Source organism: Pithys albifrons, chromosome Z (genome assembly GCF_047495875.1).
Source record: "Pithys albifrons albifrons isolate INPA30051 chromosome Z, PitAlb_v1, whole genome shotgun sequence".
NCBI classification, from domain to species: domain Eukaryota; kingdom Metazoa; phylum Chordata; class Aves; order Passeriformes; family Thamnophilidae; genus Pithys; species Pithys albifrons.
Genome location: NC_092497.1, coordinates 13,387,699 through 13,414,158, shown reverse-complemented (window position 1 = coordinate 13,414,158; position 26,460 = coordinate 13,387,699). Strand labels below are relative to the sequence as shown.

The 26,460-nt window shown below is 38.4% G+C and overlaps 1 protein-coding gene across 1 annotated transcript in view; it reads left to right on the top strand.

Moving 5' to 3' along the window:
* The window catches only part of NUP155 (nucleoporin 155), a 33,687-nt gene extending 9,161 nt beyond the window's left edge, over nt 1–24,526 (top strand). The window contains exons 13-35 of the mRNA XM_071581233.1: nt 265–435; nt 1,419–1,529; nt 2,457–2,551; nt 4,210–4,298; nt 6,645–6,704; nt 6,817–6,967; nt 7,763–7,829; nt 8,703–8,821; nt 9,008–9,111; nt 10,384–10,517; nt 12,204–12,395; nt 15,906–16,044; nt 16,699–16,834; nt 17,257–17,410; nt 17,660–17,764; nt 17,874–18,028; nt 18,511–18,640; nt 18,903–19,016; nt 19,495–19,615; nt 20,543–20,653; nt 21,564–21,700; nt 22,368–22,468; nt 23,703–24,526. Of these exons, the coding sequence (XP_071437334.1) occupies nt 265–435; nt 1,419–1,529; nt 2,457–2,551; nt 4,210–4,298; nt 6,645–6,704; nt 6,817–6,967; nt 7,763–7,829; nt 8,703–8,821; nt 9,008–9,111; nt 10,384–10,517; nt 12,204–12,395; nt 15,906–16,044; nt 16,699–16,834; nt 17,257–17,410; nt 17,660–17,764; nt 17,874–18,028; nt 18,511–18,640; nt 18,903–19,016; nt 19,495–19,615; nt 20,543–20,653; nt 21,564–21,700; nt 22,368–22,468; nt 23,703–23,841 (2,835 nt within the window). The 3' untranslated portion in view covers nt 23,842–24,526. The remainder of the gene's footprint in view (nt 1–264; nt 436–1,418; nt 1,530–2,456; nt 2,552–4,209; nt 4,299–6,644; nt 6,705–6,816; nt 6,968–7,762; nt 7,830–8,702; nt 8,822–9,007; nt 9,112–10,383; nt 10,518–12,203; nt 12,396–15,905; nt 16,045–16,698; nt 16,835–17,256; nt 17,411–17,659; nt 17,765–17,873; nt 18,029–18,510; nt 18,641–18,902; nt 19,017–19,494; nt 19,616–20,542; nt 20,654–21,563; nt 21,701–22,367; nt 22,469–23,702) is intronic.
* Nucleotides 24,527–26,460: the final 1,934 nt, after the last annotated feature.

The window sequence follows — 26,460 nt, the reverse complement described above, 5'->3', positions numbered from 1 at the left end:
TTAAATATAAATTACTATCACTGTCTCTCAAAAGAAGTAATATACTATTACCTTTCTCCTACAAGCAGTGTAAATACAGCTGTAAATTTGGGGGTGACCTTTTGTTAGACAGTACAAGAACTTGCTTATCTTCTCTGGATTTTCTTGTGTTGAGAGCAAATTCCATTCTGTGTAATATTAAATGGTAAATAGTAAAATATTACCATGGATGCACAAAATCCATGTCTGTTACTAAACTTAGTATATTGTCTGTCTGTTGTTCAGATGACCACCCGTGTTGATGGACATTCCTGGGCTCTTTCTGCTATTGATGAATTCAAAGTTCAGAAGATTGTAACACCGCTAAATAAAGACATTATTCCAATAACTGACTCACCTGTTGTTGTGCAGCAACACATGCTGCCACCTAAGAAGTTTGTTCTGCTTTCAGCCCAAGTGAGTATTACTTTGCTTAATAGAGGTAATCAAAAGAATTAAGTATACAGTTGGAAAACTCATATAGACCTAAACATGTTTATTCATCTTAATTATGTGTAAGGATTATATTATGAACAAGAGAAGGAATAAGGAAGAAGATTACTGGAACCATCTATACCTACTTTAAAATCACTCAAAGCTTTTAGGCTTCTCTTGTACAATGTACTTAAAGTTGTTGGTCTCCAGAAACCCTTGTAAATACAAATAATCTGGGAAGTTCTTTGAACCTTGATTGTGCTCTTGATTATATGAAATTGAAAGGGTCAGTGACTGCCCAGAAAATATAGTTCAAGTAAATATTGTTGGCAATTTAAATTTGAATAAACAAGTTCTTATTTGTCATAGAAAAAGTCCCCAAAAGGTTATCTTGAGTAAGTTTTAAAAAACAAAATCCATAAAAATAAAGAAGTTAACTTCCTTACTTCCCTGTTCTGATTACATTTAACAGTATTTTAGACTCTCAATATCTTTACAAATAGGCCATTTAAAAAAGATGTTAAGACATTATTGTCTTGCAACCTCTAGACCTGAAAGTTGAATTTGTTTAATAGCAGCTGTTTTGTGAAGGGCATTGACTGATTGAATGTAAAGTCTTACCATGCCCTGACCACTTCAAGCATTTTTTTTCCAGGCAGTTTTGAGGATTTACGAGCCTTCCTTTTCTGGATATACTTCCTATATGTTCATATTCTATGCTTTGTGTTGTATTAAAACCAGCAAAATAATACTTTATGGAGAGTTAGTAGCCATTGCAGTACTTTTCCTGCCTTTCCTGGATTTGCTGGTAAATGGGAGCTGAGCTTCAGGCATTAGTTGTGTATTGATCCCATAGTCCAACAGAGGAAAACTGAGACTGCTAAATATAATCATCATGGGGATGGCTCATTGGAATGGACAGAATGAAAACAACTTTATTCTAACTTGCTTTACCTGCCTTCTAGGGAAGCTTTATGTTTCATAAACTCAGACCTGTGGACCAGCTGCGGTATCTGCTTGTGAGCAACACGGGTGGAGATGGAGAGGAGATTGAGAGATTTTTCAAGTTGCATCAGGTAAGAAGAGCTTCTGACATGTTATGAGAAATGTAAGATTTGTAATGTTTATGTAAATCACTTTCTTTAGCATTTTTTTGTTGTTGCTGTAAATTTACACTCAACATTTCATTTACCAATTTCAGTAATAGCTTTTACTTTTCTATTGTCTACTAGATTACATAATGAAAAATAACTTCTCATTGTTTGTTGTCTAAAAATGAAAGTGTAATTTACTTTCCCTGAAATTCTTATATGTCATGTATACAGAAGTATAAAGCAATTCTTAGTTTAGGAGAGAAGTTCTTCTAAGAGCAAGGGAAAAGTTGAATTTCTACCACTACAAGAAGTTTTTACATTTTGAAGGCCAGTAGAAATGTGTGTAGTTAGTTTGGGTGTTTTTGTTTAAGGTAAACAACAAACAAGCAGAAATTAAGTTATTGTGGATTACAACTCTTATAGACCAGTACTGCACAGTGTCTGTAGTGAATGTTCACTGTAATCTGTTCTCTTGTGCTTGGGTAGGACATGCTAATTGATATTTTAGTGTGTTATTAAAATATGCAAGCACTGATGTATATAGGTATTTTTAATTCAAACACAACTGTAATTCATGCTTTTGTAGAAATTGCATGATTCTTAGTTATTCTTAAATGTATACTTAAATACTAAGTTTGCAAGAGGTTGCAAGAACTGAGGTTGCAAGAACTGTATAGCAAAACCATGTATAGCAAAAACTGTGTGTAACCAAAATTTACCTGATACAATGGAATAACTTATCAGGATTCACTTCCTGTCTGTAGTTGGGAAGAGCTGATTTCCTTGGCTTCTAAATAAAACTATGCAGAAAGTATTTACTTTAATAATGTTTAGTTATTGAGCAATTGTAACTTCTATACATGTCTTAACCAACTTAAGACACCACACTAACAGTATGATATGCTCTAGGAGGATCAGGCCTGTGCCACATGCCTTATTTTGGCCTGCTCTAATGCTGCATATGATAGAGAAGTGTCTGCCTGGGCTACTCGAGCATTCTTCAGGTGAGTTTCGATTCTCTGTGTTATGCTGAATGTTATGCTCAGGGTCACTACAACCACTAAATACTTGTGCAGCATTTTTAACCTGCTGCCTGAGTGAGCCTTGTTTTAAAAGGAGTGTAGATTGTTTAAGCTGGCAGAATATGCCTCTGCACTAATTTAGGGCTCATCAACAAAGGAATTTTCCTGTAATGGTTATTACTGTTAGTTCCCCTCTTGGATGCTTGTATTCCACATGTAGAGAAGACTACTGAAAATGCAGCTTGAAATACACTTTACATGTATTTCACAGTATCCCCGTTCATAGGAGTGCAGAGTGTAGTAATATCTTTATTGAAACCAACTCAGGCAGCTGGAAAAAGAAGATTTTTCATTTTGTAGGGTTTTGGTAGGGTTTTTTTGTATGGCTTTGTTTTATTCTTAAAATACTGTAGTTATTTTTGCTGTTCACCATTGCACCAAGGGGATTTATATGCTGTTTAGGGTCTGGTGTCTTTTGGTCATATATGTTGACTTTTTTTGTGGTGGTGGTTGTCTTTTTGTGGCAGGTGAGGGTGTGTTTGGTTTGGGGTTTTTTCCATTGTTGTTTAGGGTTTGGGTTTTGAAGGGGCTTTTTGTTGGTTTTGTTTGGGTTTTTTCCAGTACAACTTCAGTGATGAAATATGGTCTTCCATTCTGGAGAATGAATTTGTATTCCATGTATCTTAAGTACTGGTTATCCTTGGAATGGTGCAGATACGTGTGTTTCCATTTGCTGCCCTTGAACAAGTTGGTATATTCATGAAGTCACAGAATGGTTTGGGTTGGAAGGCACCCTTAAAGATTATCCAGTTACAACCCCCCTGCCATGGGCAGAGGTGCCACCCACTAGATCATATCTCTCAGGGCTCCATTCAGTCTGGCCTTGAACACTTCCAGGAATGGGATATCTAGTACTTTTCTGGCCGACCTATTCCAGTGTCTTACCTCCCTATTTCTTCCCAATATCCAAACTAAATCTCTCTCATCTTTTAGTTTAAAACCATTCCCCTTTGTCTAACAAATATTCAGCCTTGTAAAAATTTCTCCATATCATGAGGCTCTTGGCTAACTTCACAGGGTGTGTAGCCAGGAGGAAAAACAGTTTTGGTATTATACAGCTGTTGAGAGTTGAGACTGATGATAAAACGTGCAGCTTTTGAGTATTATATTCCTCAAAACTTGCTTGTTCCTTGCCAAAACTTGTGCAGATGTTAAAGTCAGTCAGCAATTTTCAGTAGGCTGTGAATAGCTGCTCTTTATTAAATTCAATTTCATTACAAAACCTGAGAAAAAATGTGGATGGTTACTGTGGAAAGTGGATATAGCAAGGTAAGACATAGTAAAGTGCTCATGTAACACTGTAGGAAAGAGGAATAGAAATTAGTTTTGGATAATAGAAGGACAAGCATGGGTCATCTCAACTGTGCCCTTCTTTCCACTTTCCCGTAGAAGCAAACTTTCAAAAGATACTAAATCATCAGCCTGGTTTTGAGAATTGGTAAATTTCTCTATTAAGACTCTGCTGGGATTTTTATTCCCCATTTTAAAAGAGCACATTGCCATTGATTCTCAAAGACATGAAAATTGAATGGACTGTGTATGCCATGTTAGGAGTTTTTGGTTTTTTATGTAACCTTCAGGTATGGTGGAGAAGCACAAATGAGATTTCCGTCAGCTCTGCCTCCTCCAAGCAACGTTGGACCTATTCTGGGTTCTCCTGTTCCTACTGGTATGTAGCAAGTATTTCATGGGTTCGGACAGATTTTTCTGCTTTAATTATGTTGTGTTTTGTCTTCTCACAAATATCTGTGTTCTTTTTGTCTGAAACAGACTTTGTTGTTTCACTCACTGGTTAGTTAATGACAGGACTTTTTTAGTTTCTCTTGAATGATTTTTTTACTTAGGAAGGGGGTGATGTTATCTCAAACTGGTCTCCATGTTGTGTATAATCTGTTAAGATACTCTGCAGAAGGTACACATGTGCTGTTGCCAGAGTCATTTCAGCAGCCAGAGAACAACTTACCAATAGTATAGTTCAAACTTTACAAAGCTTACATGGTTGCTCATGGTTCCTGCAGTGTCGTTGTAATATTTCAGCAGATACTGTTTATGAGAAAGGAGAAATTTTGGTCAGGAAATAAGTTGATTGGTTGGAGTGATTTCTCCCTGTAAATGCTCTAGCGTCAACATTTGGTTTCTTCTTCAGTCTTCAGTCCCACCTAGAAATGAGAAAAGTGCATATTGTTTCTCCTCAGAACTTTATGTTTATTGAAACCCTTTCTTGTGTTCTCAGATTTACTTACATTGCTACAGTTGCTTTGGGAAGTGTCCCTTAATATCTGTTACTCCAGATTTTGAGGGATGTAAAAAAGAAATTCATAATTACAAATTCGAAACTCTGATTGAATTACTGAATTAAATCAATTATTTGGTTTTATTAATCAATAACTCATCAGTATAGAAGATCCTCTACCCTTACTTGACATGTGGCATTCAATTTTACACAAAAGACTTGGGAAATAGACTTGTTTGCCTGGGATGCAGGATTCAGTACCATTTTTGACATATATCCAAATTCCTAAGTATTGGAGAAAGATGTGCTGAACAGGATTGAAATTTTGGAAAACAGTTGACACTGTTTCTCAGAATTCTTAACTACTATTAAAACACTAAGAAGAGTGGCTGTTTTTAATGCATCAGTGGCAGCACTTTCCAAGCCTTACGGTGTGGAACAGTAGCAGTGTGGGCACAAGCTGAGGCAAGGCATGAATGCAAAATTTAATCTGAGTTGGAGAAAACAGCAGCTGTGGAGAGAACAGGTACTAGAAGCAGACTGAGAATGAAAGCAAAGTGTGGGAGAAATGACAGAAAGCTCTGGAATCAGTAAATGGAATCATTTGACAAGTAAATGTTTTTTCCCAAGTCTAAACGTTTGGATGTTTTTATCATTCTCTGTCATATGTGCCTCTTTCAAACCTGGTATCAAAGTGCATTTCCATTCTGCTTCAGTAACAGGTCCTGGTGGAAGATGGCACCATTCTTCTGCTACTACTTTCTCGGTTTGCTCAAAGGGTAGAGAATTGTCATGTGGCATTAAGATTCTGATTCTGTTGATGTCCCATGTGGTGGGTCAGACAGTGCTGACAGAAATCCATTAAAACACCTCATAATTTTGCATGTGACACTACATTGCAATAACATTAGCCAGGCACCTGTAACTTAGTTCCATCTTTTACCCATTGTTGAAAGTCTAGCCATGCATTTGCATGCTGCTTTTCTGTAACTGTGCTTTGCTTAGCACACAGAACATGCTCTGAAAATGCACTGGCACCAGGTTACCCTCTGTGCTGTTCTGTGTCGCCAAGTTGAGAGAACTGTTAGTGAATAGGGAAGAAGGGCTGATTCTTTGATAAAAGCCAGATTTTCCGAGTGCCAGTTTTCTGGCATTTTCTGTGGTAGATCGCCTTACTGGATGATGGTACATGGACATTTTTGCCCATGTACATTTTGAGTTGATGACCACACATGCTCCTCATATTTTGGCGATTTGAGTGCTCAAAGTCAAGCTGCAGGAGGGTTGAGTGTTCATAGCAGAATTTAAGGCTATGGATAATCTCAAAATTAGCATTCCAAGTTAACAGCGTTGCCATCTGCCCTATGTAAAAATGAAGGGTAATAATATCAGTGTCTTTCAGTCAAGTGCTCAAAAGGTAAAATTGATATTATTTCAAAAGATCTAAATGACTGAAAGTGAGTGCTTTAAGAATGTGTGCCCATATCAGGAATGGGAACAGTCTGAAAGTCTGTGGACAATATTACATTCAATGCAAAGAACAGGTGATGTGCAATAAATAACACATAAAAACTGGAGAAAAAGGGTTGATAACTGCTCTTTAAGGAAATGTATCCATTTGATTCGCTTGTGGAATGTTGAGTTGATAAGAAATTGTGCAATTTGATACTTTGCTAAAAATAAAACTTCTCTGCTTTTGCACAGTTATTTTAAGGATTAGATTTTGGGTTATTTTTTGCATTGCTTTTAAGAAACTTACCTGTATTTCTTTTCCCTTTTTAGGTTCCCCTCTGACTGTTGATAGTCCATATCCTAGTCCTAGCTTTTTGACATCTGGGCGAGGTAACACCTGCTTTTCCTTTCTGGAAAAACAGATTGTTTGGGGTTTTTTTGGGTTTCTTTTTTGTTTTTTTATTACATTCAAATGAGAAATATTTCCTTATTTTTACCTTAGGTTTACAGCCTCCTGCTATGTCAACTCCCCTGTTTCCACCTGGGAATTCCATGTCTCACCCTGGTACCTCCGTTAGCGGAATGATGGGCCCTGAGATAGTATTTTCTGGAAGACACAATGGCATCTGCATATACTTTGCTCGTATTATAGGGTGAGGTGTTTGTGTAAAAAGGGATCCTGTCACTCGATTTGTTTACCAGTTTTTCTTTCCAGTAATGCTTGTAGGTGATGAATTCTATTTTAACAGAAGTTAAATTGGAAATTACTGAAGTGCATTTTTATGTTGATATAATAGGTTATTTTGCAGCCCTTTTAGTAATACATTCACTAAATGCCTGGGGCAGGAAGGTTGCTTCGACATTGACCTGGAATGAAGCACATAAGCACAAGTCTGAAAACTGCAGTTTTGTTGTACAAATCTATGAGCTGTATGTTTTAAACTCTTACTAAAGGATGAAACAGAAAGAAGGACTTACAGGATCAAAATCCTGGCTTTAAGTTACTTCTGTTAATCTCTGAATGGAATGCCTAAGTCAGAGCAATGAAGCAGAACTAAAGAGTTACTACACCTGTTACTGGGATGTTGCATGAATAGAGCTCTGCATCTCTGCATGCCGATTGGGAAAGAAATTTTTGTAACAATATTTGTTTGTTTGCTCTGTGTTTCCAGGGAATAATATTGGCCTATAGTTAAAATATTTGAAAGTATCTAATTTATTTCAAGTGTTAACATTTGGAATTTTGTTAATTATTTGTATCTGCACCATTCACAATTGCTTAATGGTTACTTTTTGAATATTTAATTTTCATCCAAATTAAATCCTGGCTTCGGATCTTGAAGCAAAAAGCTTTATCACTTCTTTCCTAAGAGATTATACATAGAAGACTTGCAAAAATACATGCATAAGTTACTTGGTCTTTAACACAGAGCTGTTTTATGTTGCAGAAATATTTGGGATGGCAGCATAGTTGTGGAGAGAGTTTTCAAGAGTGGCAATCGAGAAGTTGTTGCAGTATGTAAAAGATTATTCTGTGTTCTTAAGAGTTTCTTACAGTATTTAAGTCCTTTTTCATTTCTGAGATACTTTTCAACTTCCATTCCCAGTTATAAATGGTTAAGGTACAGAAACCATCATTGTTCTGTCAATGTTTTCTTAAGTCCTCATCTCTTAACTGAGAATTACTTGTCTTCTTGAGCTCTTACTTGGAATGTTACTTTTTAAGAAACATAACTAATTGTATCTCTTTGGCAGTGGCCAGTTTTCTCCATGTTACTGATTGTCCTTTCTTCATACCCCCTTAGGGTTTCTGCACATCCCCTCTTATTTTTAGTGAGTTGGAAGAGTCATTGCAGTTACAGAAGTTGTGTGCAGTAATGGGAAAAAAACCCATCACTTTTCTGACTAACCCCTTGCTGTTTAACTAACAAAATCTTTTCTGACTGTGGATGTTAATAGAATCCTGAACTGAGTAATTTCAGCACTGCAGATTAACTGCTACATGAGCTTTCCTCCTCCTACCTCCTAAGGTAACTGGGAGACTCTGGAAGACCTTGGCAGTTATACTGTGTCTTAGCAATGCTCAGTCATTGTTCTAGTTTATAGCTGGAAATAGTAAAGCATAGCTTATTTAGTTATTGAAGGGGCAAAGAAAGTAGCATCTTGAATATTGTATCTTCAGAGGACTCCTCCCTCTTCACATGTGTGCCCTCCCCAATGAATGTGCTGCTATAATGATGTTGTGTTCTAGTGATCCATTACTGTTACACTCCATATTTCTTGTATCCTCTTACTTGTCTTTTTAGTGGTGTTAGATTAAAATTGAAAATTTTTGGGAAAAAGTGTGAAAACCCAGCTCTCTGTAAAGAAGCTTGCTTGCTTTTGCAGATGGAAAGCAGTGTTCCATCCCATGTGCTGGAATGTGTGCTACAAGAACTTAAAGGCTTGCAAGAATTTCTGGATAGAAATTCACAGTTTGCTACAGTAGGAGCCCTTGGAAACCCAAGGTATTGTTCATTGTGGTAATTTACTGGTGGTATTTAATGTCCAGCTTTTGAAAAACTGTACGATGCCTGTATTGAGTTGAAGTGTTTTCATGGTCTCAAGCTTCAGCTACTCTGATGCTAAAAATAAGTTGTTAGATTCATCTTTAAAAGATTCGGTATTTGTATGATGATTTTTTTTAATTGCAGTTTCAGCACACCAGCCAATCTCCAGCAGAGGCTCCTGGGGTTTATGCGGCCTGATGGTGCAAGTTCTCAGCAAGTCCAGCAAGAACTCCAAAGGAAGTATCATGGTATGTAATTACTTTTGAACAATATTTGAATTACTTTTGAATAAGGAAATGGTGCACTTGGATGTTGCCTTTCTGACTTTTCTTGTGAAATCCTCTGAATGAAAAGGCCTTTTTTTCACACAAATTTTACATTAAACAATATGCATGGGGCACATTTACCTTCTCCTTTTTTTCCCTCCTCATATTCTCCATAATTCATAGCACTTTTTATCTCCTTACTACAGTACTTAGTAGCTGCTCACCCATCTATATTTTCAAGATAGCAATTGCTGAGCAGTTGGTTTATGAGACAAGTGAGCATTATGTCACAGTAAAACCAGATACTGTAGTGCAAGTTGCCAAAGGTAAAGTCACTGCAATGTCTACGAAACTTTGTTTAGAAATATGAAGTCTGTCACACAGCCCATTGGAATTCATGTCCTCCTATAGGGCAACTTTTACCCAGCACTTGCAGGAAAGTTGGGAAGCGTTGCTGCTGTGTATGTGGAATTGGAGATGGTCTCTGTGACTTATAATCCTGGTTTTCCAACAGAGCAAATGTAAAATTTTTTTCTAAGTCATTATGTAAGATTTGGTGGATATTTAATACTTTTATTTTTCATTTTTTTCTTTACAAGACTCATAAACCCTTTTGGATTGCTAAGTGTCAAAGTGTATTTATTGTTTCCTCATTTTTGAACTGTAAGCACTCAAAAGTACAGATATAAATTGTTGCGGTTATGTTCCACCCATGATACAAATATGAAACATTATTTTTTCAGTTAATATAATACATGTTACCAGATTTAAATGTTACTAGTTTTTGAAGTAGTTGGAGCTTTAAAGAAAATGTGGCTAATGTTGACCACAGCAGTAATTGTGATTGTTCTCTCTACAAGTCAATACAGGTAATCAAACAAAAAGAGCATATGTATGGGTTTGGTTTTATTCCCTTTGTGTTCATCATACATACATTTATAATAGCTGTTTATGAAAAAAATAGGCAAAAAATTCAGACTGTTGTGTAAATCTAGTGCATTCACAGGAAAACATTCTTTTTCAGAAAGTATTCCTTCTTGTGTTAAATGGTTTGAAGTAAATGTTAACAGATGACACCTGTTTTGGGGACATGTTAACACTGCACTTATCTCCAGAGAGCTAGAGAGCTTAGTCAAGAATGTGAAAGAAAAAAATTAGAAATTTAAGGAGATTGTTGCTGTAAAACCTCAAAAATTCACGTGCTAATTTGAAGCATGTAGAACAATTATTTGCTGGCAATCTCTGCTTTTTCAGCTGAGGCACAACTAACTGAAAAGACCTCACTTCAAGGCATCCAGCAGCTTGTTCGCAAAACCTGCCAGGCATTGGCTTTGTGGAAGTTGCTATGTGAGCACCAGTTCAGTGTTGCTGTAGGTGAGCTTCAGAAGGTAAGGGCTGGATCACATAATTTTAATTTGTTTGTACCAATCACCTGAATTTCCTTTACTACCTAAGTATTCCCAAAGGACTACTAAATGAATTTTAAACCACATAGGGATTTTTATTCAAGTTGCAAGTGTTTGATGTCTAGTATTGACCTAATCACCCAGTTTTATGGAATTGAAAGTGTCACTAACAATACTAACAATGTTTTACTTACATGGATGGTAAATAATGAGTCTGGTTTCATAAATTACTGTGTTTTCACCTTAAACACATTCTGGAAACTATACCAGTGTTTTCTAGCCAAGTGGAATTCACTCTTAGCCTTAGTCTTGGTAGAAGTTGGAGAGCAATAGGGCAGGAGAGTCTTTGCACTTCTGTGCAATTAGAGTTCCAGAACGTATCACAGAACAGCTGAAGTTGAAAGGAATTACTGGAACTTGCCCCCTCTGCAGGGAAGAATTAATCTAGTTGATCCTCACAGCAAGGTCAGCTAGGTCATGTTGCCCAGGACCGTGTCCAGTAAGGATTTTAATATCTCCAAAAGTGGAAACTCCACAGTGTCTCTGGGCAACTTGTGGTAAAAATAATTTATATTTAGGTATAATTTCCTTTGCTTCAGCTTTTGACGATTGTATGGTGTCCTATTACTGGGCAAAAAACTGAGAAAAGTGTGGCTCTGCCTTCTTTACACCTTTCCAAAAATGTTAGTAAGATCCCTGATACTGCCCCCTGTACCTCCAGGCTAAATGATCCCAGTTCTTTCAGCCTCCCCTGGTTCGTAAAGAAGGCAATTTGCAGAACCGTGCCTCCTACTGCACCCTTTCCTAATGTCAACTTAGCATTCAACCCTTGAAAAAGCTATTACTTTGAATACTAGGCATTCTGTCTCAGAACTTGATAGGAAAATAGTTAATTTGAGAAGTTGTATTCTTTGTCTATAAAATAATTTTAAAATCTCAAAGATGCAGAGAAGCTGTAATTCTTCACACTATTACATTGGAGAACTTTTGGCAGCTTTTATCTTGTGTTAGACAAGGAGTATATTAACTGTTTAACAATTATAACATTTTCCTCTGTCTTCAGTAGATTTAGAGGTTTTGTAATAGTATTACCTTGCTCTTAGTGATCATGTAAAGATGCTACTAGCAACTCTATGAAAGCAAATATTCCCAAAAAATAAAAAATATTAATAATCTTCGGTATAATTTTAAAAATCATGAAGAGTGCAGACCCTGAATTTTTCAAACTCCTCCTTTTAGTGCATCTGTCATTTTTTTCATTTCAAACAGTGAGATGGTTCCCATTCTTAAAAACTGTGGCATACTTATTTTTATAGGATGTGCATTCTGACAGTGCCCTGTGAAATAAGAGGAACTGCTAGTTCCATTCTTACTCACAGGCATCTGAAACAGAGGTGACCCATAGTGAAGATGGCAGAGGAAGTCTGCTGAGAGGAGTTCTCACTGTCCTTAGGCATCCCAGTATCTAGTGCTTTCGTTGTTAGGCTTTCCTTTATTATTTACATTTTGCTATATAATGTGTGTTTTAAACAAGAGATTTCTGTGCTGTGCACTGCAGTCATTTGAGTTGTGTATGGTTTTACTTACTGGAAACAGTTCATTTTGCTGCTGTAACAACAGAATAAAGTAAAAGTTTTCTTAAACTGATGATATCCTATTTGTCTTCAGGAACTTCAAGAACAGCTAAAGATTACTGCTTTTAAAGACTTGGTGATTAGAGACAGAGAGTTGACTGGAGCACTAATTGCTTCTCTCATAAACTGTTACATCAGAGATAATGCTGCTGTGGATGGCATCATTGCTCATTTGCAAGATATCTGCCCTCTTCTTTATAGCACTGATGATGCTGTGTGTTCCAAGGTAAGTGCACTGCACATTTTAAAGCACTTTAGAGCACATTCACATCAGGTAAGTTTGACAGCTTGTAAGTGATTATACTCAAGTAGTTTCAGAAGCACAAAAAACAAAGAAGGCAAAAAGGCATGGGCCTGTTTGTGTCTGTCCTAGTTACAGTGGCCCAGACCAGTTTATTACGGTGTGGGTGTGACCAGAGCTGTGTATTTTACACCCTCTCTGTCATTTCTGATGTATGACCAGACTTTGTGAATGAAGATTTGGGCAGGGCTCTCCCCACGTGCCCTTCCAGCCTGCGCAGTGGATTTTTTAGGTGAGGCACAGTGTGCACAGAACTGACCGCACCGTTTAAGTCCTGAGGGTCCATCTGCCACAGCCGAGCGAGCTTGGACAGTGACAGGGAAGTCCTCGGGACTGTCACAGCACCCGGCACTGACCGGGGCTGACCCTGCTGAGCATCCGAGATCTGACAGGATGGCATGACAGGGAGGCATTGAACTGCCAGGGGATGGTCCCCACTGAGACTTGAACTCAGATCCTTGGGATTCAGGGTCCAGAGTGCTCTCCTTTACACCACGGGACCTCCACATACAGCAACGACAGTGGAACATGATGGAACAAAGTATCTGGTGCTTAAGGGTATTAGCCATACTGGAGATAAACTTTTCAGAAGATGAGAGATTCCCTAAAAGTCCAGATGGTGTACAATGAACATCCCAGATGTGGTTCTGGCTTGGGCCAGAAATGTATTCCCACTACTTAGCAAGGTTGCAGTGGAGAGGACAAGGTGGGCGTGCCCATTAACAAACTCAGGATTTATGAAGGCACTGTCACTGCCCCATTACGAGCGCACATCTCAGCTGTGGAAACAAAGCTGGCCGAACTGGAAGAGGAGACTGAAGAGGACCACCAGAAGCTAAGGGAGGAAATTAAGGAAGGAATCTTCATATCTCACCAGGACAATGGAGAGTCTCTGCCATCAGGAGCAGATATCCCCCAGCCAAGGAGAAAGGGCACACTCCGTGTGGCAATCTGTGGTTTTATCTCCATGAGCATGGGGAAGATAGGAGGAAGTGGGATGGGAAACCCACCTCTTCCTTAGCAGCTTGGGTATGTGAATTGAAAAGAGGCACAACTACCACAGGGAATTCTTCAAGGTTGAAGGCTGCTCCAGTCTCTCGTGGGCAAGACTCCAGACAGTATAGGAGTGATGATATCATGTCCGATCCTCTTGAAGGGACCTTCAGGTCATATTCACAAGGAGAGCGCAGTGAGTACCATGACCAGGAGTAGGAGGGCCCTGCCTCTAGCCAGGTAGAGGAGAGGGACAGTCGGGTTTATTGGACTGTGTGGATTCGGTGGCCTGGCACATCAGACCCACAGAAATACAAAGCTTTAGTGGACACTGGCGCACAATGCACGTTGATGCCATCAGGATACGTTGGGGCAGAATCCATCTCTATTTCTGGGGTGACAGGGGGATCCCAACAGCTGACTGTACTGGAAGCTGAAGTCAGCTTGACAGGGAAGGAATGGCATAGACACCCCATTGTGACTGCTCCAGAAGCCCCGTGTATCCTTGGCATAGACTACCTGAGGAATGGGTATTTCAAAGACCCAAAGGGACTGCGTTGGGCCTTTGGCATAGCTGCTGTGGAGACAGAGGAAATCAGACAGCTGAGCACCTTGTCTGGCCTCTCAGAGGACCCTTTTGCTGTGGGACTGCTGAAAGTTGAAGAACAATTGGTACCGCTGGCCACAGCCACAGTGCACCGTCAGCAATACCGCACTGACTGAGACTCTGTGACCCCCATACACAAGATGATTCGTGAGCTGGAGAGCCAAGGAGTGGTCAGCAAGACTCGCTCACCTTTAATAGCCCCATATGGCCAGTACAAAAGTCCAGTGGAGAGTGGAGGCTGACGGTGGATGACCGTGGTCTCAATGAGGTCACACCCCCCCGAGTGCCGCTGTGCCAGATTTGCTGGAGCTTCAGTATGAGCTGGAGTCCAAGGCAGCCAAGTGGTATGCCACCATCGACATTGCCAATGCCTTTTTCTCCATTCCGTTGGCAGCAGAGTGCAGGCCACAGTTCGCTTTCACCTGGAGGAGTGTGTAGTACACCTGGAATCGACTGCCCCAGGGTGGAAACACAGTCCCACCATTTGCCATGGACTGATCCAGACTGCACTGAAAAAAGGGTGAGGCTCCAGAACATCTACAGTACATCGATGACATCATTGTGTGGGGGAACACAGCAGGGGAAGTTTTTGAGAAAGGAAAGAAGATAATCCAGATTCTCCTAAGAGCTGGTTTTGCCATTAAACGAAGTAAGGTCAAGGGACCTGCTCAGGAAATTCAGTTCCTAGGAGTGAAGTGGCAAGACGGATGTTGCCAGATTCCAACAGAGGTGATCAACAAAATAGCAGCTATGTTCCCACCGACCAGCAAGAAGGAAACTCAGGCTTTCCTAGGCGCCGTGGACTTTTGAAGGATGCATATCCCTGAGTACAGTCAGATTGTATGTTCTCTCTACCTTGTGACACGGAAGAAAAATGATTTCCAGTGGGGCCCTGAACAATAACAAGCATGTGGGCCAGAGAGTTCGGCACTGAGTGGGTGTATCATATCTCCTACCATGCACCAGCTTCTGGGAAAGTTGAGCAGTGCAATGGACTGCTGAAAACCACCTTGAGGGCACTGGGCAGGGGGACTTTGAAACACTGGGAGCTGCATTTAGCAAAAGCCACCTGATTGGTCAACACCTGAGGCTCCATCAACTGAGCTGGCCCTGACCAGTCAGAACCCTTGCATACTGTAGATGAAGTCCCTGTAGTGCATATGAGGGGTATGTTAGGAAACACCATGCTGTTCGTGCCCCAGGGTACTGGGTTATACAACTGTTCTTCTGTGGGTTAAAACCAATTTTTCTCCATGTTGTTTTATTTATTGTGATCTTTTTAGGAAATTGTAACTCTTGTGTTGTAATCTCTCCTGATCTGGGTTCATTTCTCCCACTGGTTTGCCTTTAAACCAGCACAGAGTCTTTAAGTTGATTAATGCCGAATATTACATGGAAATCATTTGAGGCATTTGCAGTTGTTTATAATGTTCATAGAGTCTCTACTTCTAATCTAATGTGTATATGTCTTCCATATGTTAATGTTTTCTTATTTCAGTCTTTCTTCAATGTAGTGTCATGGTTTTTGTCTGTTGCATATTTTAGTGGAACTTGTGAAAGATAATTGTATTTAAGACCTTTGGTCTTTGAAAGTTTTCAAATAAATTTGAAATGAAGAACTTGTGAGAAGATAATGGAGAACCACTTCATTAAGTTTTCAGCCCTTCTATCCATTGCTATTGTAGTCTTTCTGCTGGGAACTTAGTGACCAGAGTTTGCTTTTGAAAGGGTGATATTTCTACTGTTTCAGCTTTGAAGTTTGGAATAATAACTTATTCTCAGTATCTGTGATCTGTGGATCATGTAGGTAATTTCCATTTTCCTATTGTCTCTAGGCAAATGAACTTCTTCAGCGCTCTCGACAGGCTCAAAGCAAAATGGAAAAAGAGAAGATGCTGAGGGAGTCACTGAAGGAGTACCAGAAGATCAGCAATCAAGTAGACCTTGCTAATGTTTGTGCACAGTATAGGCAAGGTAAGAGCCAGTCACTAATCATCTTCTGTCAGATAGTTTCTGTAGTATCCTTTCATCCCATCTTCTTTTCTATTTGTTTTGTTTACTAGCTTTCAACTCCTATTACAGTGTGTTACCACAAAGAGTTAGTTGATAACTCTTGCAATTAAATTGTTCCACCCTGTTCTTTTAAAGCCTTTCTAGATTTAAATAGCTAACCAAGAAAACCACTTCTCTATTGAAATATTTCCATGCACTTATTTCATATTGCAACATCCTTTTCTTTCATATATATAGTTAAAATATTTTAGGAAAATTGTTGGGCTGTATGTAAGCAGTGGTTTCAATTAAAGTTTTATACCAAATAAGCCATTTGAAAGATGGTTTTGAATCCTGTTGAGTGCAGTAGAAGCTAGTACATAATTTAAACATAGATGTAACTGGCAAATCTGTACAGTGTCACACGTTTTGCTGGATGCAATATTGATTCTAACAGCTAACTTGCAAATAAGTCCCACAGGTGGGGTATGGGTGTAAACTCTGTATGATACAGACCAGAGTGAATAGTGTTTATTCTTTCTTGCTTGCTAAAATGAGGAGTCATGATGTCACTTACAATTTTGTCCTAGATTTACTGTAATACTGAACAGTGATACTTGTTTTGATTTTTCCTAGTGCGTTTCTATGAGGGAGTAGTAGAACTCTCTCTTACAGCTGCTGAGAAGAAAGATCCCCAAGGTCTTGGTCTTCATTTCTATAAAAATGGAGAACCAGAAGAGGATGTTGTTGGACTACAAGCTTTTCAAGAGAGGCAAGTTTTCGTGATACCTTATTATCATTGTATGGGGTATTTTATTTCAAGTGACTGGAAAAGGAGCTCTTTTTGGCAAGGTATGTAGGGTAATAACAAACTAGCATTTTATGATACGGGATACAATATAAATCTTTTTATCCAGTAACACCCTTTGATTGTGATTAATATGGCACCAACTTAATCTGGAAGAAAGGCTAAAATGATAGATGTAGAAAACATTGTGATCTGAACATTACAGAAATACTTGTTAGAAAGACACATGAGAATAAACTAATTGTCACAACTAGCTGACAATACTCTGCGATGTTTTTCAGTTTTAGTAGCTATTTACAAAGTCATACAATAACAACACTTGAAAAAAGTCTTTCAGAGATAGTTACAGTGAAAATTATGAGACTTTTCTTTTGCTCTGTTTACAGATTGAACAGCTACAAGTGTATCACTGACACCCTTCAAGAGTTAGTGAATCAAAGTAAAGCTGCTCCTCAGTCTCCCAGTGTACCCAAAAAGCCAGGTCCTCCAGTGCTGTCATCTGACCCCAACATGCTAAGCAATGAAGAGGCAGGACACCATGTAAGAAACTCACAAAAAAGTCATGACTGCACTCCAGAAAATAGTGTAATTTGAAGCAGTATAGAATTTACTATTTTAAACTTGTGGAATAGTTTATTGAAGTGAAGATTTGTCATGAATCGGCCTCTCTATCTAGAGCTTCCATACAAATTGTGGCGTGCAAATAACTTGTATTGTTGCGTAGGAATTCAGTGCTTTATGTAATGTAACTGTATCTGGAGTAACTGCTTTGGCCTTTTCTTCCCTCAGTTTGAACAAATGCTAAAGCTGGCTCAGCGTTCAACGGATGAACTCTTCAGTATTGCACTTTACAACTGGCTGATACAAGCTGACTTGGCAGACAAACTGTTACAGGTGAGCTCATGTATGGACAGCAAACTACAAGAGTTAATTCTAATAATACTGGTGCTTTAAAAAAAATGGAAGAGCAAGCGTATCAGTGTTATCATTGTGACTTCTACAGGTTACAGCGCCCTTTTTGGAACCCTACCTGGTGCGGATGACCAAGATTGACCAAAACAAAGTCCGTTATATGGATTTACTGTGGAGATACTTTGAGAAGAACAGAAATTTTAGTAATGCTGCCAGAGTCTTGGCTAAGCTGGCTGACCTACATAGGTATGGATTATGTGTGATCTGTTGCATATACTGAGGTAATTAGGAAAAAGCAAACAAACTAAGATCTTTTAAGAAAAGGCCGAGGACAAGATAAGGCCAGTGCCCAAGGAGGTTTTCTAAAAAAAGTTTAAATTAATAGAATACATCAAGTTTTTAATCCCAGAAGTTATTGCAAAGGAATTGTGTTTATTTTATGTATTATACATTAGTTTGCAATGTATTTTCTGTTGCAAGTACCATATATTAAGTGCTAATTTCTTACACAGATTTTTATAATGCAATAGTTAACTGGAGTACTGGATTGAGAAGTACACTAGAACTAAGCCTGAGCAAAGATGAGGATACATGGTTGAATCATGTCCTGCATGATTTAGTAAAATCAGGACAAGCCACATGCCCAGTTCTAGGATATAGCTGGAATATAACTAATCGTCAAATAATTACATAAATTTTCCATTTTGTTTTGAATATTTGTTTTGCAGCACAGAAATTTCTCTACAGCAGCGTCTTGAATACATTGCACGTGCCATTTTGAGTGCCAAAAGTTCCACGGCCATATCCTCTGTAGCTGCAGATGGTGAATTCCTACATGAACTAGAAGAGACAATGGAAGTAAGAAAAAATATTAATCTAAGCTAGACTGTTAAAGGCATTACTTCACTTTGTCTCACTGGCACATGACATTTTTATTACCAGTTCTATTGAAACAGATTTCTGTGCTTTCTTCCTGACATGGCAACGTTATGCAGTTGATAATGGTGTAATTTAATAATAATCCTGCATTTGAATAATTTAAAGTTAATTCTTGGTCTGTTCTTCAACTTTGATTAAATTCCTTCTATCTTGAAATACTGTATTTTCCTCTTGAAACAAGGTTGCAAGGATCCAGCTTCACATACAAGAAACATTACAGCGTCAGTATTCCCATCATTCTTCAGTACAAGATGCTATCTCCCAGCTTGATGCTGAGCTGATGGATATAACCAAGGTGATTGAAGTTTCCCTGTGTTAAAGTTCAGTTTATCACATTTTGGAGGGAAAAAGGTTTTTTAAAGAATGATCCTATGCTGACTAGCAAAAGAAGTAGATAGTTTGGCATTTCTGGTCTCAACATGTCTGTTACCTCACACTGTCATTTTCTGTGCTTTGACAGTCTTTCAGTCTTCAGGGCTTTCATTTCTTTTACAACTTTGTCTTCTTTATGAAGTCTCTTAGATTTCTTATTTTTTTTGTTAAATTGTTGAAAAATTAACAGTTTTAACTTTAAGTTCATATAAAATTTGGGATTATATTTAAGAAGTGAGACTAAACACAGCAAAAAAAAACTTTAGTCATTGACAACAGTTACTTAAGTTGCATCTTTACTAGTCTAAGGTCTACCTCACAAATTAAAGCATAACTGACTTACAGAATTTCCTTTAAAATTAGCTTCCATTAAGTGTAAAGCCTGGTAATTTTCCTTCCAGCTATATGGAGAATTTGCTGACCCTTTCAAGCTCTCGGAGTGCAAGCTTGCAATCATACACTGTGCAGGTCATTCTGATCCTATCTTGGTGCAAACTCTCTGGCAAGAAATCATTGAAAAAGGTAGGTCTTAAAACTGGTACAAGCTAGAACTTTAGGAAAATGATCCAGTTCTGGCTTTCAAGAGCGAGTGTGCTGCTACTGTTGTGCTGTCCAAGTGAGATGCATCTTTTCTGGGCTATTCTGTAATATATTTCTTAAGTGTAGTTAACAATTAGTTCATTTTATTACTTCTGGTTTGTGTGCCTAAAGGACAGAAAAGTGATATTTTACATATACATTCGAGCATATTGCACATATGTCTTGAATAATCACATTCCAGATAACATTAAAAAATTATTTCATCCCACGATGCCATTACATCTGACTTCAGAATACCCCTGAAATTCTGTCTGAAGATTCCACCATTAGGAAATTATAATAAAAATGTTAAATGTAAATTAAATGTTACAATGTAAGTAAATGTCTCATTATAAAAACTAAAGAATCTTCAAAAAATTCTGCATTTATAATGTTGACAGGAGTGGAACTGGCAGGGTTCTGTCCATTTTTACAGAAACAGTAGTAGGCACAACTGTGCAAGCTCAGCCACTCAGCTGTGACGATCCTTTGCCATGAGTTCGTAATTCACTCTCTCTTCTTGGGTTTTTCCCCCACTTGGATATTTTGGGCTTGTGCTTGTCGTTGTGCAAACAACACTGATAGGGATTTGAGGGAAAAGCTGTGTGGTAGTGGGTTCGTTTTGGGATGTGTTTTTGTTTGGCTGTGTTTAAGTAGATTGGCATGGAAATTCAAGGAAACATGAAAGTCTGTGAATGCACGTGCATGAACACCAGAAAAAGTTGTGGTTTTACTTCTATGTGCTGATTTTGCATTGATAATTGATTTTGCTGCATTATTTATGTAAATTTAAATACCTCAGTGTTGTTTAGTAGAAATGTGGAACTTTTTTTCTGAGGTTCTCTCTGAATGTTTTCTTTTCGCTTTCAGAATTGAACGACAGTGTATCTCTGAACGCCGCTGACAGAATGCAAGCACTGTGTTTGAAATTGGCATTGCTTGGAAAGATATATGCTGGCACACCTCGTTACTTCCCTTTAGGCAAGTTGTTTAGCCTGCATGCTAAATAAGTATATGTGACATGAGTGGGTCTCAGCCTTCTTTGTAGCCTCTTAACAAAGTTTTAAACCAAGAAATGCCTCTTTTTTTTAATCCTAAAAGAAACAGGAAGTGAATGAAGTTTAGATTGCAGCAGCACTTGCTTTTGGATGGCCGTGCAGATCCCGTTTTAGAAAGCAGCAAAGTTTGTTTCTATCAAAGTACAAAGTAAAAATGTGTATTTTTATATATAATAAGATTTCAGGCAACCACATTTATCTGTTGTCTCTGGAAGCATCAGCTGCTGTCTGAAGGAGCAGATTCTGAAAACAGAATTCAGGAGATTTCTGGATCCTTTTTGGGGTTTCTTTCTGCTTTTGAGATGCTCATGTTTTGACAACTTAGTATTATATAAAAACCTAGAAAATCTGTTGTTCAGCACTAAATCTTCTTTTATAATACTAAACTATTGTGCAACAACATTCAGTATGAACATTTAGTGTTGAAATATATTGTTAATTTTTAGTGATCCGTAAACATGATAAAAGCTCCAGCAGTGCTGCTGGCTATTCTAGCAAATGTAATGACTGTATGTGTTTTGTGCTGAAACAAAAAAAAATTCATGACTTTTTCTTGACAGCATAGTTGCATGGCAAAACTATAACAAAATACTTAGTAATCCCTGCCATGCCTTGCTGACAGTCTAATACCATCTTTGGAGGTAGTTACGTTTTGTCTGGCCTTCGCTCAGTGTAGACTGGGGAACTCATTCCGTGTGCTTCACAGGAGAACGGCACCAATTGTGTGGAAGAAAGAAAAATTAACCTTGACTAAACGACTTTTAAATGCCTTTCTTTGCTAGACTCCCACTAACAACTTGGAATCTAAATATTTCCTTATTTTTGTTCTCCAGACTTTTTAGTGCAGTTTCTAGAACAACAGGTCTGCACTTTGAACTGGGATGTAGGTTTTGTTACATACACTATGCAAGAAATTGGAGTGCCATTGCCAAGGCTGCTTGAAGTGTATGACCAGCTGTTTAAAGCACGGGTAAGGAGAACAGCACAGAATAAAATTTCTGCTTTCAACTCCTAACAAGGTCTGTCTTTAGTGGGAAACATAAAGCAATGTAAGGTGGGATATACTAAAATACCATGTTCATAGTTTTGCTTTCTTTGCTCAAAGACTCTTAAAATCTGTGTTTTCCCCCCGCTGGTTTTACTCATTTCAATCCTAGAGCATAAGGAAATTTGTTAGTTCTTTTACTTCACCTAGAGCTGATTTAGGATGAAATAGAATAAGAATTCTTATGTTGCAGAAGGAAGAGCACCTATTGAATATATTAATTTTGTTTGTTTCCTAATAACAATTAAATTTTGTTGTATTACTGCATCTTGTCTGAACCTTTGATGCAGTAAACAGAGAGAATTGATTTGCTTCTTTTGACCCAGACTCCTAGGAGTTCAGAACTTCCTATAATCTGTTACTTTACAGACTGCTTGGTAACGGAAACCTAAGCTAAATTCCTGTATGTTTTAGAACTTAAGTGAAAATACAGATTTAATGTAGATTAAGATAGAATTCCTATTTACCTTACATTTTTTATACTATGAATAAATAATGACCATAGCTGGCAATTTGTGTACACGCCAGACAGGATTTTTTTCCTTACCTTCATAGTATTTTTGTCCTTAATATTTTGATTTTGTTCTTTTAGGACCCGTATTGGAACAGAATGAAAAAGCCGTTACACCTCTTAGAATGTATTCATGTATTACTATCAGGATATGTACAGGATCCAAGCAGAGTAGCTATGAGGTAAGAAGGGCAACTGTATCCTAATAGAAACTGAAATATATGAAATACCCTAAAATACTGCATTTCAGCAATCCCCAAATCTTTTCTTCTTTTATTTTGGGTGAATTTAGTATTTCATTCCTAGCAGTGATTACTGACACCCTTTATTCAAAACCATTTGATGGAAACATGTAGGGTTCTCCATACAAACTGCTACAACAGAGGTAATTTTCTTCACTGAAGATCCATGAGGAATCGAGAGTATTATTTTGTAACTTTTGGCAACATACCTCAAGGAGTAGTATGGAAAAATTTGAGGCAATGTGGGAAAAGTGGGGGCAAAATGAGAATCAGGCATTTTTTGAATGACAACAGTGAACTTTTTCATGTTGAAATTCTAGAAGCTCTGAGTAAACGTGGAAGACAGAAGGCTTAACATTGGGATAGAACTTCCCAGATTGTTTTTAAGACATTGATGATCAATCAGTGTCCAAGACTAAAATTGAGCTTAGTTCACACCATGCAAAAATGTGGGTGTAATACTAGAAAATGTTTCCAGTGGAAGAAATAGCTAAGTACTTGAATAAGTTGCCTGCATATCATCTCTGGCTTTGACAATTTTCCTTTGAATAAACTATGTCAACTTCAGTCTGAGCTGTCTTGTCTCAAAAATAATACGCAGAACTAGGCAAAGTCTTGATAACTCTTCTAAATGTAAATGTTTCTGATTCTTTTGAAAATACACGTGCAAATGTCCCTTCTTCACATACAGTTTGCCTCTATCTTTGATAGACCTTTATCGGTCTTTTATGGGTGGCTGATTTAAATACTGTGATAGGGAATGTTGTCTACTTTTGATATCTACTTAGATATGAATACCTAAATAGTGATTTTATTTAATTTATTTTAACTGCTAGCTAAATAACTTACACATTAACTGTATTCATGTCTAAAGTAGTATCTAAATATTAAGGTATTTCACATTGATATTAACTGTATTGTGTTTTATAGTTTATATTTACTATCAGATAAATAGTAAGGGTTCATTTATTTTCCCATTATGCCTTAATCATAAGCATTAGATTTCAAAAATCGCTTTGTCTAATAAATAGTTAAAAACCTAAAAGTAGCCAACAGATACCTTTCTGACATGTTATTCTATTAAAACTCAAAGAATGCTCACTTCCTATTTCAGATGAATTCTAGTATACAGGAACAAAAAGGAGCTGGTTATTACTCTGTGTTTTCTTTACAGGCGGCGATTCACAAATGTTTGCCTGGATGCTGTCAGCTGCTACCTGGTTGAACTTCAGTCTATGAGCCCAACACTAACGGTGCAAACAACTATTGGGAATTTCAAATCTCTACAGGCTAAGCTAGAACGGCTTCACTGAGTGACTAATGCAAGACCAGAAATGTCAGTGCAAGTAATAGAAGCACTGAAATAAAAATTCAGATGTCTGAACTGAATCTCTGAAAAAAAATCATGAGAAAGTTGTTTCTCCTGCTGCAGTTATTACTTACGTGGCCTGTATTCATGCTATTCTAAAGGTATCTACAAAGTGTAGAATGTAAATGTAACAAATGAGAGTTGCTTTTACTATTACCAGTTTTTTAGCAAAAGAAAGCTTTTTTTATACTGTTGAAAATACATTTTGTGATCTTTGCCTTGGGGATAAAAAATATTTGGAAAACATTTTCTTTTTTTACTTGAAGTAATAGGGAAAATCTGGATGCAAAATCTACTCGATAGCTGTTCTAGAATTATCAAAACAAGAAATGACAACTGCAGGAGACAAAATGACGATAAAAGGGCATGTAGATGAGTCAGGTTGTAAATGTGATCATACCAAGGAGTAATGATGCAGTCATAACTGCAATAACAAAGATAATCATTTCATAACTATCACTTCAAATACAGCCTGTCTCTTTAAACAGAGTGTTTGGGATGAAGTTGCAGATATTGGCAGTCTAATTTGTATTGATAGTGAAAGAACAGTATTAAAAGCCCATCAAATTATTTTCCCTATTTCATTATAATGATGTGTTGTATCTGTTAAATAAAGAAGTCAAAAAGTGCCTTCTGTCTACTTTCATTACATGCACACAAACACCAAATTGTGTATCTTCCTGAAATCCCCTCACTTGACCTTCTGACTATGCTCCTTTTGATGCAGCCCAGGACACGTTTGGCTTTCATGGCCAGGTCATGTCCAGCCTCTCACCCACCAGCACCCCCAAATCCTGCTCTCAATCTGTTCATCCCCAGCCTGTGTTGGTACCAGGGGTACCCCAACCGAGGCGCAGCACCTTGCACCTGGTCTTGTGAACTGCACAAGATTCTTATGGCCCAGTTCATGAGGTAGTTCAGGTCCCTCTGGGTGGCATCTCATCCTTCAGGTATGTCAACTGCACCACTCTCCTCAGCTTTGCTGAGGATGCACTCAGTCCTTTTGTCCTTGTCATCATTGAAGTATTAACACTAGTCCCAACACAGACCCCTGAGGAGCACCACTTGTCACTGATGTCCATTGGGACTCTGAGACATTGACCACTACCCTCTGGGTGCAACATCCAACGACTTTCTTATCCGTCTAACACCCCACCCATCAAATCCATCTCTGGCTAATTTCGAGAGAAGGATGTTGTGAGGGTCTGTGTGAAAGGCTTTACAGAAGTACAGATGAACCTGTAGCCCTTCCCGTGTCCACTGATGCAGTCACCCCATCATAGAAGGCCACTGGCTTGCTTAGGCACGACTTGCCCTTGGTGAAGCTGTGCTGGCTGTCCTGAATCATCTCCCTGTCCTCCCTGTGCCTTAGCACAGCTCCCAGGAGGATCTGTTGCATCAGCTTCTCAGATGCAGAGGGGAGGCTGACAGGTCAGTAGTTTCCAGAATCATCCTTTCTGCCTTTTTTAAAAACGGGTTCAATGTTTCCCTTTTCCTTTTTTTTGACTGCCCTGACTTTTCAAATATGAAGAGTGGTTTGGGAACTACAGCCAGTTTCCTCAGGACTTGGATGCATTTCATGGGGTCCCATAGACTTAGGCACATACAGATTCCTCAGATGGTCATGAACCTAATTTCTTACAGTGGGAGGGACTTTGCTCCCCCAGTCCCCATCCTGCTGTCCATCCATTTGAGGAGCGTGGGAAGTTTCCATTGAAGAGTGAGGCAAAAATGTTGAGTACCTCAACCTCATTACCTATTTTTGCCAGTTTTCCAACATTTTTTATTGGAGAGTACACCACCTTTGACCTTACTTTTCTGGTACACATAACCTGTAGAAGATCCTCCTGTTACCATTTATGTCACTTGCCAGGTTCAGTTCCAGCTTCTCCTTGGCCTTCCTCGCCTCATCCCTACACAACCAGACATCTCTGTACTCTCCCCATCTCACCTATCCTCCCTTTCACTGTGCATTTGCTTCTTTCCCTTTAGTCCCACCAGCAATTCCCTGCTCTGCCATGGTGATACCTTGCCTTCCTTGCCCAATTGCTTTTGGGAGTGCTCGGTCTTGTGCTTTATGGAAGACAAAAAATCCATTAGGAGTGGGTGGTTTTACTCTCTTGACCTCAGGGTTATGGGCTCAGCATGCTTCCACTGCTCCATTCTGCTCTCCCCATCCTTCCAGAGGACATGGGACCCCCAGCAAAGGGCCTTGTGTCCAGACAAGGGGAATGAAAAGTGCTGGAAAATCACTCTGCTCCTCACATGCTAAGTGAATTGCTCTACAATGCCTTTACTAGCAGATCTGATTACTCTAAAATTTTGCTTAAAGTACATTTCTTTCTACTAGTTACAATCTGATGATTTTAAGCCAAAGAATGCATTCAGTGAAGTAATATATAAATTCAAATACATCTACTTTTTACCTTTAAAAATAAAGGTGAAATATTAGTATTAGCTTTTCTCCTTTGTCGGTGTTAAAATCACCTTACAAAGTATTTAAACAGAGAAAATCCTGTGTGTCCTGGGAAAAAGATTTAGATATGTCCATAGATATGTACTA